This window comes from Condylura cristata, unplaced genomic scaffold, assembly GCF_000260355.1.
Source record: "Condylura cristata isolate star-nosed mole 26May11 unplaced genomic scaffold, ConCri1.0 scaffold00005, whole genome shotgun sequence".
Classification (NCBI taxonomy): Eukaryota; Metazoa; Chordata; class Mammalia; order Eulipotyphla; family Talpidae; genus Condylura; species Condylura cristata.
Window position 1 is genome coordinate 31,302,986 of NW_004567106.1, and position 13,234 is coordinate 31,316,219.

General features: G+C 40.3%; 1 protein-coding gene across 1 annotated transcript; it reads right to left on the bottom strand.

The window, feature by feature from the left end:
- Nucleotides 1–8,156: 8,156 nt before the first annotated feature.
- LSM5 (LSM5 homolog, U6 small nuclear RNA associated (S. cerevisiae)) lies at nt 8,157–11,169 on the bottom strand. Its single transcript, XM_004676842.2, has 5 exons — nt 11,102–11,169; nt 9,893–9,988; nt 9,598–9,625; nt 8,814–8,886; nt 8,157–8,418 (listed from the first exon to the last, which is right to left on the bottom strand). Exons 1-5 carry the CDS (start codon nt 11,145–11,147, stop codon nt 8,386–8,388), a joined length of 276 nt encoding a protein of 91 aa, XP_004676899.1. The 5' UTR covers nt 11,148–11,169; the 3' UTR covers nt 8,157–8,385.
- Between the last annotated feature and the right edge of the window lie 2,065 nt (nt 11,170–13,234).

Genomic DNA, 13,234 nt, shown 5'->3' on the forward strand with positions numbered 1-13,234 from the left:
GGCTCATCTTCACCTTGCTCTCAATCTAGGCCCATGACAGCCTTTACCTGGCCCTGGGCAAAAGAATCCCCTACATAGTATACTCCAGCCCACTAAATACCGTATTTTGCACTTGTAACTGGATTGGTGAGGCTTAGCCAACTGGAGTGTACTCACACCAATGGCCACGTGGGTGCTCTAGGACTGGGATGGGAGTCCCTTATTATCCTGTAATATGCATCTCAGCCTTCAGCACTTCATTAAAATCCCATTAGCCAGAATCTTGTGCATGAATCTTACACAATGCTGAAAGGAAGGCTTTACAAATGTAGTCTTTACCTGCACAACCATGGAAAGAAAGTGAAAAATGGGGAACAACTAACATGCCCACACAATAAAAGGTATTTTGTCTCCTCAGCATACATTTCTCTTGGGGACCACTTAAAAAGAACTGACAAGTCAGAAACAGAAATCAGGTTTCCAAGGCTCCCTACAGAAATGTCATCTCACTATCACTTCTATTGGTTCTCTCTACTGACATCAGAAGGTGGGTCTGAATCTTCCTCTATCTCCATCAGGGCAGATCTTGCCTGAGAATTGATATAACACAAGGAAGACAGCTAAAAGTTGAAGAGTCTGTATCCTGCTGACAATATTAGAACCCCAAGATCTAGCCATCCTGCTAAGTCAATGCTAAATTAAGTGAAACAATATCCCCATTTTCCTTCAAAACAACAAAACATAACTCTTTAGACCTTTGTTACTAGCCATGCAACATGCATGACTAGAGACGTGAGGGGCGGGAACTAGGATGGGAGGGCCCCAGAGGCTCTCTAGGCACTGCAGCCCTCCAGGAGCAGAAGGAAATTCTACCTTATGGGTGCCCACTGCATACCTGGGCTTGTGAGAACTTTCAGATCAAATATTTTCACACCTGTTATCCCACAAGTATTACCTATTATTTGTCATATACATTATTTCATTTAATACATAACCCTGAACTACATGTCATCATCCTCATTTTTATAGAGAAGGGCACTAAAGTTCAGATTCATCTTCTCCTAGGTCACACACTGAAAAGCAACAGGGCACATACTAGGGCCAGATCCACCCTGACCCACGCTGCCTTTATAGTCCTTCTCAGGCCCTCTTATTTTGCAGCTCCTATGTCATCAAAGCCCCTCTCCATGATCCCCTTTGGCCTTTGGTACCTGTTGAGTGTCACCCTTTCCCATGGGGCCCAGAAGTACGTAGGCATCACCCCAGTAGCATTGAAGGAGGAGGAGATGGATGGGCCTTTGGAAATAACCAGGAATGTTTATCTCAAGGACACCATGGAGAAGCATCCTCAGATTCCCATCAGCTCTGGGAAAAGCAGTTAAGTGGAGTAAGCCAGAGCCCAGAACCAGCTCCAATGACTTAGGCACTCTCTGGGTCTGTGCCTCATCTATAAAACGTAGTGCTGTAATTGCCTTTCACTCTTTGTACTCTGTGTCCTATGATTTGAGTGACCACAAAACTCACTGCTGAGTTATCAACACCAGTTACTAGGCCAGCAGAAAGTCAGGACCTTCATAGGATAAGGTCCTCACCTCTTGGGAGTTCATCATTTATTTTCCTTTACAGATGTCAAGCATAATAGAAGAAATCAGGTGTCTTGTGGGGATTCATTGTGGTTCCCACCACTGTGGAAAATTCCTTAAGCTTCTGTTACCTCTACCTGTCTCTTTGGAAATAAACTAGGAATGCCTATCATCTCTACCCAAGGTGATGTGGACCCCAGACCTGGATCTAGGAGAAAACCTGGTCAAATTACCCAACTGAGTGGTAATTTCCCCAAACTTTTCTCACCCTCTTCCCAGCACAAGTTGCCTCTTGCCTGACACGGATTTTCTCCACTAATTAAATTCACACTTTCAGCTGCAGGCACCAAGAGAGGCTCCCTAGGCAACTCAGAAGGAAAACTAAGGTCCTTCCCATTTCTTAGTGCCCCCATGAGATGCTGATCATGAAGCTGGCTAAAGATAATGATGACAGAGTTGCTATGAGAAAGTGCTAATGGGGCCTATGGCCGAAGAAGTGTTAATTACAAAAGAAAATACTTCAAAGAAAATAAATCAATACCCTCCAACAAAGCAAGTGAAGCACATGAGCCCAAAACCCCACGTCTATGGTTCACACACCATGGTGATGATCTTCTATTCTAATATATTACTCTGTTCAACAGGAAATACAGTGGTTCCATTTTAAATGTTTAAGGAAACTTCACAGTGTTTTCCATAGTGGTTGCACCAATTTACATTTCCATCAACAGTGAACAAGGAAGGGTTCATTTTTCTCAGCATCTTATTTTTGATGATAGCTTTTCTAACCAGTACGAGATGAACTCTCACTGTGGTTTTGATTTGTGTTTTAGGAAGGTAGCTCTTATCTTTCCTTTAGGCAAGTCCTTTTCTCCTCAGGACTACACGGGGTGGGTCGGGGAAAGCAGAAGGGAGTCCAAGTAGGATTTAGTTCAAGCATAGTCACCAGACTTTAATATCTTCATTCATTTCTGACCCTCATGCCTTTTTTTTAAAAAAGATTTATTTATTTATGCATACAGAAGTGGGGTACAGGATAGAGGTGCAGGGGCAGTGAGAGTGGGGTGCAGAACTCACAAAGATTGACAAAGTACACTGCTGAGAAAAGCAGCAGGTGGGTCAGGAGAGATCTGCCCTGCCACGTGGATCACTTCTGGGGCGGGGATCGAACTCATGCTGAAGTGGCTTGAGCTTCTTTGTGCTGTGCTTTACCCTGCTATGCCACCAGAGAGGGCCCCCTCATGCTTTTTTATAAAGCACCTTTCTCCCCTTGATGATGTCTTAATGACTTCTGCAATCCCTTTAATCTGACTTTCAAACCTGAGAGATTAAGTCTGAATAGATCTGAACCTACAACCTCCAAGAGTTTTCATATTTTTTGTAAGTCAGAGTATGCTCACAGGTCCCTTAAAGGAGGTAATACCTTAACTCTACCTTCCAAATATTGCCAAGAATCAGTTCTGGCTACTTTCAGCAATATCCTATATTCCAGATACCCCACATCTTTATCAGAGCCCCAAGTGCCAAATCCTTCCACTTCCATGTCTGTCCCCTTTGTCTGGAATGCCTATTTCTCTTTCATCTGCCAGACAGATGCCTGCTCATTTGTAACGGCTAACCTCCAGCATCTCGATTGGGTGTTTTACTGATCTGGATCCCAGCACCATTCAGAGGAAGAGAATTCAGTTAAAGTTAGCATGACTTAGAGGTACAGGCAATATAGAAAAATGTGAGGGCTTCAGTATTGGTGCAAGAGGCTAAGTCTCAGTGCTATCAAGCTATCACCATCCACTGCAGGAGTTCAATTCCCAGCCAAGGAGTTAACCCACATGACACAGCAGACCTCTCCTGTCTCAACTGCTGCTCCCTCAGCAGTGTTATTTCAGTACACCTGCCTGTTCTGCTCCCCATTCTGTCTCTTATTGAATCCTGCCCCCACCACCATCACCACACCTCTGGCCTATACCCCAGTTCTCATATGCATAAAAAAGAAAATCTTAAAAATTTGAATAAGGGATAGGGAGGCAACCAGACAAAAGAACTGTGGGGACCATTCCTATCCCAGGACTTAAGAGACAGAGGGAGGAAATAGTGTTATAGGAGTTCTATGAGAGAAAGAAAGTAGGAAAGACTGCCGGTATAGAAAGTCAGTCACTGCTAAAGACACCATGCTAAAGCCGTCTTTCTATTAGCAGCTCTAACACAGAACTCAACTGGACAAGTCAGGAAGCCTAGAATCTGTGTTTTCAATCTACATTATACTTAAGGATGATTTTTTATAGAAAAGGCATCTTGTATGGAAATATGAATGAAAAATATTTCTTTTCCAAAATGCCTAAGATGGTATTAAGTTAACCCTTTACATGCTTGTATGGTATGATCCCTAATAATTACACAGAACAGAAGACCAGAATCCTGAGTTCAAATGTAGTCAGGGGAGAAAAATAAGCCCTGGTTTCAGTAACCAGGCTGTTTCACAGTGCCCTCTGGTGGCCAGTTAATGTCATGCATTGCTTTGTGTATTAAATTCAAGAAAGAATTCTGGTAACCAAACATTAAGTCAAGGTGAACCTTAGATAAAGTAGATTAAGTCTGTTTTCCAGTGATGCCCTATTCCAGCCCCATACCCATTGTGCTAGAGTAGAGTACATGGATTTGTGCATCAGGCTGACCTGAGAGCCAGCACTGGTTCCACCTCTTAGATGTTAATGAGTAGGACTACGAGCACCAGGACCATGCTAGATCTCCCTAAGTTTCTCTCTGGTCTTCCCTGTTAATGACAGAGTCCAATTTGTCACACAACCATGCTAGCCAATTGTAAGACATTCAGATGATTGTAGGGCTGGTGATGTAGAAGTAGCCCAGATTCTATTTTCCAGTCCAGCAGTCTGTTTCCTTGAAACCTCGGACTTTGCATGGCAAAAAAGCTTGAGGCTGTTTTTTGGTTTGCTTTCTTTTTCAGATGGGAACAGTACCCAAAATAGTAGTAGAAAGTGCTACAAATTTCCACAAAATCTTACAACAAATAGCAGAACAGAAATATACTCTGAAGACAATTCAACTCTAAGAGTAAAAAATTGAGAATTTTAAAAAAAATCTTGAGAAAAAAATTGAGACAGGGCCCTCCCTGATGGTGCAGCGGGGTAAAGCACAGCACTAAAGCCACTTCTGCATGAGTTCGATCCCCGTCTGCCCCAGAGGTGACCCACACAGCGCGGCAGGCCTCTCCTGACCCACCTGCTGCTGCCCTCAGCAGTGCACTTAATCAGTCGGCCTGTTCTGCTCCCCACTGTCTCTGGTGCCCCTGCACCTCTGGCCTGTACCCCAGTTCTGTATGAATAAATTAAAAAATCTTTAAAAATAAAAAAGAAAGAGGTGGCCCTCCCTGGTGGCGCAGCGGGTTAAAGCACAGCACTGAGAATCTAAAGCCGCTTCCACATGAGTTCAATTCCCGCCTGCCCCGGAGGAGACCACATGGCGTGGCAGACCTCTCCTGACCCGCCCGCTGCTCCCTTCAGCAGTGTACTTCATTGATCTGCCTGTTCTGTTCCCCACTCTGTCTCTGGTGAAGCCTCTCACCGCCCCTGAGCCTCTGGCCTGTATCCCAGTTCTGTATGCATAGATAAATAAATCTTTAAAAAAATAAAAATTAAAAAAAATGAGGCAAACATGCCCAGTTTCCCTCTCCCAAAATTAAATCAGTTAAGTCACTCCATGCGTCCTGGGGTAGAGAGAACAAAGGGACAGAATGGCCAGCTATATTACACGAATTTATCTCCCTCTATGTAGAAAAAACCTTTAGACTTTGAAATTGTAAGTCATGGCTAGGGAATATGTAGTTAATAAATCAACCTCAAGAACAAAACTGAGCCCACACTGATGGAGAGTGACCTCCAAGCCTCTAAGGACAAGTCATGAGAATGCAAGGTTGCCTCTCCACAAGTTCCTCCTTGGTGCAGATCAAAGGCTGGTATGTAGGGTTGCAGCTGGATCACTACCTGCACAGGTCTAGCATTAACAATATGAACTAGACTCCACTAGTGCTCTACAGCACTCACAGAACTTAGCTGCTTTCCAGTTTAAATGCAGCAAATACTCTTCTACGCATCAATGTACAAAAGTTCGACAAACAGGAAAAAAATCGGCATAGAGATTCTCATCTCTATAGTCAAATCCTTGCTCCAGTCACACCTATTTTCCAAAGCTACACCTACAACAGTCTACATTATAAGGCAGTGGGTCTCCAGTCTAAGGCCCCACCTATAAGCACGGGCCTCTCTGTTTGCTACTGCATCTCCAAGTGATTCTGATTCCAGTTTTCAAACCAAAGTTTAAGCAAAACTGACCCAAGTCACCAAAGTCAGCAGAGCTTTTGCCTTTTCTACTTATTGCACTAAGGCCTCACCTTCACTTTAGGGTGGAATCACATGCAGCGCTGCCTCCACAGAAATGAAGCAACACCTGGATAAAAACAGCCTCTCACCAGCAACCTGCCAAAGCGAAAATCCTAGATGGTTAGCACCTAGTAATTCACTTCAGCTTAAAACCATCTATGTTACCCTGCTAGAATCCTTGGTCATAGTGTTTTCTCTTCAATTTATATTTTTTGAGAACTCTAAGTCCTCACATATGCATCAAATATTAAGGGATTTTGAGAGTCCAATAAGTAACACCCCTGTAATTTAAAATACTGGCTCTTAACCACAGTGATAAGTTTGCCTTCAGGATACATTTGGTGATAACTGGAGTCATTTTCTGACACAAATGGAGGGAACAAGGAAAAAGAGGAAGGCTACCACTGGCATCTAACAGAGGCCAGGGATGCTGCTAACATCCTACAATACACAGGACAGCACCACAGCTAAGAATTACCTAGACAAAAATGTCAGTAGTGCCAAGGTTAAGAAACCCTTACTTAAGGTAGTACTCATTCTAAACAAAATGCAAGACAAAGCAAAAGTATATACAGATGTGAGTTAGACCATCATCTTTATTAAGAGAGCTTATCTGTAAGCAAGCAATCATCCTATTACTGAAATGCAGTTGTAGCCATAAGCTATTTATGCCTCCCAACTTGAGACCTGGCTCCTCTAAATTTCTAGAATGTTAAAGCTAAGACCATGTGCTCGCGGCAAGCAACTAATTCCTGGGAGGAGGAAAGTTATGATTGCCCAACTCCTATACAAGAGGGAGTAAAGAGCAAAGAAACATATTACACTATTTAATCTTCCCCAAAGGGAAAGAAGCAACAGGAGGAGAAAGCATGCCTCTCCAACAGGATGTGAAGCAGTGGTATGGGGCAACAGGTTCATGCCACCTTCTGACAATAGCCTGTTAAACCCCTGGAAAGTCTGCAAGTCAGCTGTTTAGCCCTCAACAGTCTGAAATCAGCCAGTAGCACTTACACCAAGGGGAAAAAATAAAAGCACAAATCAGTTGTTTTTTTGAGGAAAAAAATGTGGATCCTTTTTTACATGGAAACACTAAAAGTGAAGATGGATTAGAGACTGAAATGAAACTGGACCTCCTTTGTGGCCTAGGGGTTAAGTCACATTGCTATCAGCACGAGGACCTGATCCACAACCACAGAGCTAACCCACATATGGCATCAGCAGCTGCTCCCCTCAGCAGTGTGTTTCAGTAGACCCACCTGTTCTGCTCCCCACTCTGTCTCTGTTGAGTCCTCTCAACACCTGCACTGCTGCTGGTCTACCAACCCAGTTCTTCTATACATGCATAAATAAACTAATAAATCTTAAAAAAAAAAAAAAGAAAGAAAGAAAGAAAGAAAAGATTGCAATGAAACAAAATACAGTACCAGAAAAACATATAGAGAGCAAATGAGGTCTTCCTAATTCATGTATGTGAAAGACAAAAGCCACACAGAATGAGATCAACATATGACTACACGATATCTATCATTTAAGTCCAAATAACCACCACTATTAGAAATAATCAACCAGGGAAATCATCAGCAAAATACATGACTTAGAGTAACCTAATAAAAATATTTCATTTATCCTAAGGAAAAAAAATGTTCAAAGATTTGAACAATTTCAACAGTTTCAAATTGTTGTGGCCAATAAGTAGAAATCCATTTAATGAAATGAAATGCAGGCATTAATTTGTTGAAATATGTGACATGGAAAAATGTTCATCATTTAAATTCAAAGTCTTAAATGGAAGCTATAAAACAGTATGTAAAAGTTTGTAAAAATAAAATGTGCATAGTGTACTGGAAAAGTCTAAAAGGACATAAAGCAAAATGTAAATATTTTCTTTTTACTTTTCTACATTTCTATAAATGCACATATTACCTGTATATTCTACTTATTTCTTTTTATACAAGTTAATAGAATTTAAGGTCAGTAGAAAAATCCTTATTACAAAACATCAATTTTGAATTTTATAAAAAAATCATTTTAAGTTTTAAGTGCACATCTCAAATCCAAATCTCATCATTTCATACAATTTTTGTTTGAGAATCAAATGATCATGTAAATGAGAAAGCAAAAGGCCCAAAATGGCAGGAAAGCAAGTAAAAAAGTAACTCTAATCTTTGTTCCATGATTATTATAAGAAATAAAGTGACAGTTAACCAAAAACACCTTTATTTTAGTCTGTAAGAGACCACACTGCTCTTTTTCTGAGATAATCATGATTAACTTACAAAAATGGGCATTTACAATGCATCTTCAAAACATTTCCCTTTAACAGGAAACTCAGCTGCACAGAATCCAAACATTAAAAGGTTAAAACAAATTTTCTATTTTGTTGTCATCATAAGACAAAACAGAATCTAGCATAAGTCAAGGAAATCCATTCATACTTCAGGTCCTTCTCCTCCAGGAACCAGCTGCATAGGAGGAAAAAAAGTATATTATCACCATGACCACTGCTAACACCTAACCTAAAACCCCCAGCACTGAGGGCTCCTCAGCCACCAAAATCACTTTTGCCTCTCTGCCCCTCCTTCATATTCCCATTTTCTCCAGGTCATCCTTATTTGTTCACAATTCCCAAGATCATCACTTAATACTGTGTATCAGCTATGATTCTTGGCAAAAAAGAAATCCTTCAGCTTAATGTCACTTTCAAAAGCTCGGCTTTAGAATCCTGACTAACACAGCATCCCTTTCCCATCATAAGCTGCTCTAGGCCATGAACATTTAGCCAATCAAGTTAGTTCTGTAATCCCTGTCCCACAAAAATAGGCTAACATCTAAATAAAATAGCTTTACTGTGTCTTACCATTGTTATATTATTTCCATTTAGCAGAATCTGATCTAACTTAGTAATTCTTCTTCCTTCTGGTGTGATTTCACTAAATAGACAGATAAAAGAGAGTCAGGATAAACAGCAATAATGAAAGCAACATTTTAATTTCTAAAATGGTTATTCCTGCATACAAATGAATATGAAATCAGGCCATAACACCAATAATTTTCAGAGACAAAGGTTACCCATTGGATAGTATACATTTTTCCCCCAAAGACAACAGAGTGAACTGACTGCACTAGATCCATACCCATTAGGGCTAATCTTCACTTCTTTAAAAAGTGTTGAAACTTGCCAAGGAGACCAAATAAGAAATGAAATGCTTAGCATTCTTACTTTTTTTTCTTTTTTACTATTACTACTAATTCCTATCCATTAAATCACTCTGTAATAAATCCAATTTTAAAAGCAGAGCTATTGAACACAATCTTTATAATGAATTCAATCAAATCATCACTCATATTTTATGCTCTAAAATTAAATGCTCTTACTATCAATTCCTTGTTTTGACCTGAGTCCTAAGATTCCTGGCTGTTTTTATTATTGTTTACCTTAAAGCTCTGTCTTCATTAAATTCATAGCAATTTAATAATTACATTCTGGATAGCCCTCTCGTGTTACTGGTGTCAGTAAATAAAATTTCTATCTTTAAGGACATTCCAACAGCCAGTGTTTTTTCATAATTCATTTCACTCATGCAACATTACAACAACTTAAATTTTTAAAAGATTCCCCCCAATTCTTTAACACTACTTACAACTCAGTGACATCTTCCAATACCATATCTGAAATTTGGTGTTAAGAAAATAAATATTCCTGGTTCAATTTACTCTGATATCTTTGTTTTAATTGTAAGATTTAATACAATGGCTCAAAATCAAAATACCTATAACTAGTAGAAACTTAAGTACACACATAACGCTGAAAATGTTGTAAGTTCTCTGAGAATAAATCGACTTGAATTATAATCATCAGTAGGTACTAATTATAGCCCTTCTTGTTCTCAAATACCAAAGAAAATCCCGTATGACCACCACCTTGTAAAAGGATACTGACAAAATCATCAAATCCTAGAAGCGTACCAACAATTTCTTTATCACTTTTCATCACAATGTGAATTCTTGATCCTATACATTTGTCCACAAGCTCTATGGAGGTTCATTTTTTAAAAAAGGAAAAAATGGGGGGAGAGGAAGAGAGAGAGAGGTTAGCTTATCCTTCATTACTTCAACAAATATTTGAGTGACTACTGGTGCATGTTACTTGCATATGGTGAAAGGTAAAGCAGGGAAAGTAAGTATTCATAACAAAACTTTGGGTGTTATATTACATATCTCTGTTCAATTGTTAACAGAAAAGTTCTCCCTGCGCTGCACTTCCGTCCTTTGTAGAAATTATGGCGACTGTGATTTTATACTATTTTAGATTATTTGAATAACACACTAGACGCTAAACTACGTGAGAGAGGCCACAGCGGTTGTGTTTTCCACATCACTGTATCCCTAATGGACAGTCCCTGACGGAAAGTGGGGACCAAAAAAAAAAAAAAAAAACTTTTAAGTGACACACCACTAAATCACTTTTCTGCTACAAAATATTAAGAACAGGGAGGTATATAAATGTCTTCACTAGATTCTTTCCTGTCATTACCTTTTTGTTGTGATAGCAGCTTGGGTATCTCTTTAGCCGGCATAGCATTATTTGCCACGCTCACTTGTTCTGTAGTCTATCTGTCCGCTGTTTTCTGTGCTCTCTGCAGGCAGTGGCCGTGACTTAAAATTAAATAATCCCAAGCCATGGTATCTAGTACACAGATAACTACTGAATGAATGACAAAAACTAGTTTTCCGGGTTCTTCTTTTAAGGTTCAAGCCAGACCCTGGTGCTTCTCTCAAAACCCGGCCAGAGAGACAAGGTCTAACCTGAGGTACTAAAGTCTAGTTTAAAGAATGGGACTGCTACCCAAACCACAAGGCGAGTTCACAACAAAGAAGGGCAGTGAAGCACTCACGCAGTGTGGACTTTTTCTTGTGACGGTTTGGTAAGTCCCTGGCTCAGGGAAGCCTACCACGCTAAGGAGACCCCGGCGTCCGGGGGCCTGAGATTTGAAGCGAAAGCGACTGCGAAGGAGGGAAGCGGTTGGTGCCAAAGAGTTTCCTAACACTCGGCCACAGACTACCTCGTTCCACAGCCCTAAACTTCAGGCCTCTCGGTCCCCAACCGTAAACTTTAGTTACCCATTCCCACGGGATACAGATTACCTAGAGGAAGCAGCTGCGACGGGTTAGTAGTAGCGTTAGCCGCCATGGCTACGCCGGAAGTGGCCTGCGTTCAGCGACGTTAGGACGGCAAGTTTGAAAGAGCGCGCTTCCGCCCTTTTCCGCTAGGCAGGCTTGACCAATCTGAGGCCGAGCGTGCGATCTGGCCAGTCTAAATAGATCGCACCCGGAAACTTCAATCGCAGGCGGTGAGATCTATCGAGTCTTATCTGTCCACTGAATATTCTACGATCTCGACAACTAGCCACCACCACGCCCCCCCACCCACCAGACGTTTTCGAGGAGCGTTAAAGATAGCCTGGCCGGTAAATAATTCATTAACCCTAAGGCTTTACAATATACGGAAATCTCAAGTTGTTGATTTTCCCCTACAAAGTTGCGTCTCAAATCTATTTATTTATTTATTATAAATCAATTCGTTTTTCCCATTACCAATTAAGTATGTTAAAATTTTCGTGAAAACCATTTTCTTAAGGAATATGTTTTGTTTGTTTTACTAATGAGTCTAGTGGATTTTAAGCCCACAATAACTTTCGGGGGGGGGGCGTGTTTTGGAATACTGTTTTCTTTTAATTTCTACTACTGTTTTTGATTTATTTCCTTGTTATATCAAGGAGTCTAATTATTAGATTTTTTATATTCACTATTTGAACAAACACCACCAGATGTCACTCTATGTTAATATCATCACACTAGAAAATGCTTTGCATTTCTGTTTTGAAAGTAGAAATTTGCTGCCTTTGTTTGTTTTATATTTGTATACCAGGAACTTAGAGCTGAAGAATCTAAACAGGAAAGGCCAGAAGAACATTCATACTAAAACCAATTGTAAAATATCTATAATTCATTGAACACTAGTTCATGTTTTATCCGGATTTCTGTGACAGTCCGAAAGAAAGACGGGAGGCAGAAAAGCTGAGCAAGCAAAGTTTTAATGCTCCCGTACAGCAGCTAAGGCAGAACTCCAAAAAGTGGGGTCTGCAGCTACTGCCAACACAATAAGAGGGGTCTCTTATATAGATCCTAAGCTCAGATTCCAAAGGGTAGACTCATCGCTGTGTCCTTGATGTAAAGCCCAGTTCTTTATCACCTTCGCCTACTCCTTTACGGATTGAAAGGCCCAATTAATTTATCACCCTTGGATGCAAGGCCCAGTTTATTACCACCTTATCACCCATGGATGCAAGGCCCAATTTATTACCACCCTTATCCAGGCTCCTCAGTAACCCTCTGCACTTGGTGGCTCCCAACAGTTCAGTGAACACTATTTGACAGGCATTTTGCTAAATATAAAACTATAAAGACCCCTGCTTTATGTGAATTTAAGGATGAGTGGGGAAGAAAGATAGCAAGCAAACATTATGTGCAAAGCACATGAAATTGAATATAAAAAGCAGAAAAGACCTCAGCCTCCAGGATCCTTGAGAATTAAATGACTTAAAGCAAACATCAATAAGAAGCTTCAAAGGGCTTTACTGGTGAGCTCTTCAATTCAAAGCCCCGCTGAATTCAACAACTTCTGCTAAATACCAGGCCAATCTGCCTTTTATTTACTTCATAAATATTGAGTAGCTATGCCTAGATATGCCTAGAAACTTAGAAACACACTTACTCTTTAAGTAAGATGTTAGGAAGAAGTTCCTCATATTTATTTGACTTTGGACCACTTATTTAAAAGTCTCAATTTACCCACTGGGGGAAATGAGGATAATTGTGTCTATTAACTCATGAGGATTAAATAAGATCGTCTGTGAAAAGTGGTTGGCAGAAGATTGACACATATTAAGCCCTATTTATTACTTATCTTTATTTCCGAATACCTAATATCATGGTTGGCTTAAAGTAATACAAAAGCTAGCATTAATAGCTGGCTTCATATGTATTATATTTTTATGACCAGACATTAACACCAAGGCAGCAATGACTTCAGCTTAATACACTATTTCTACCAGTTTCAGTTTCCTACCACTGTAGGATCTCAAGAATATTCTTTAAATTAATTAATTATCACTGTTTCACATGTCTTTTGCAGCAACTTGGATGGAGCTGGAAAAGATCATGTAGTGTGAGATAAGCCAGAAAGAGAAAGAAAAATACCGGATGGTTTCACTCATA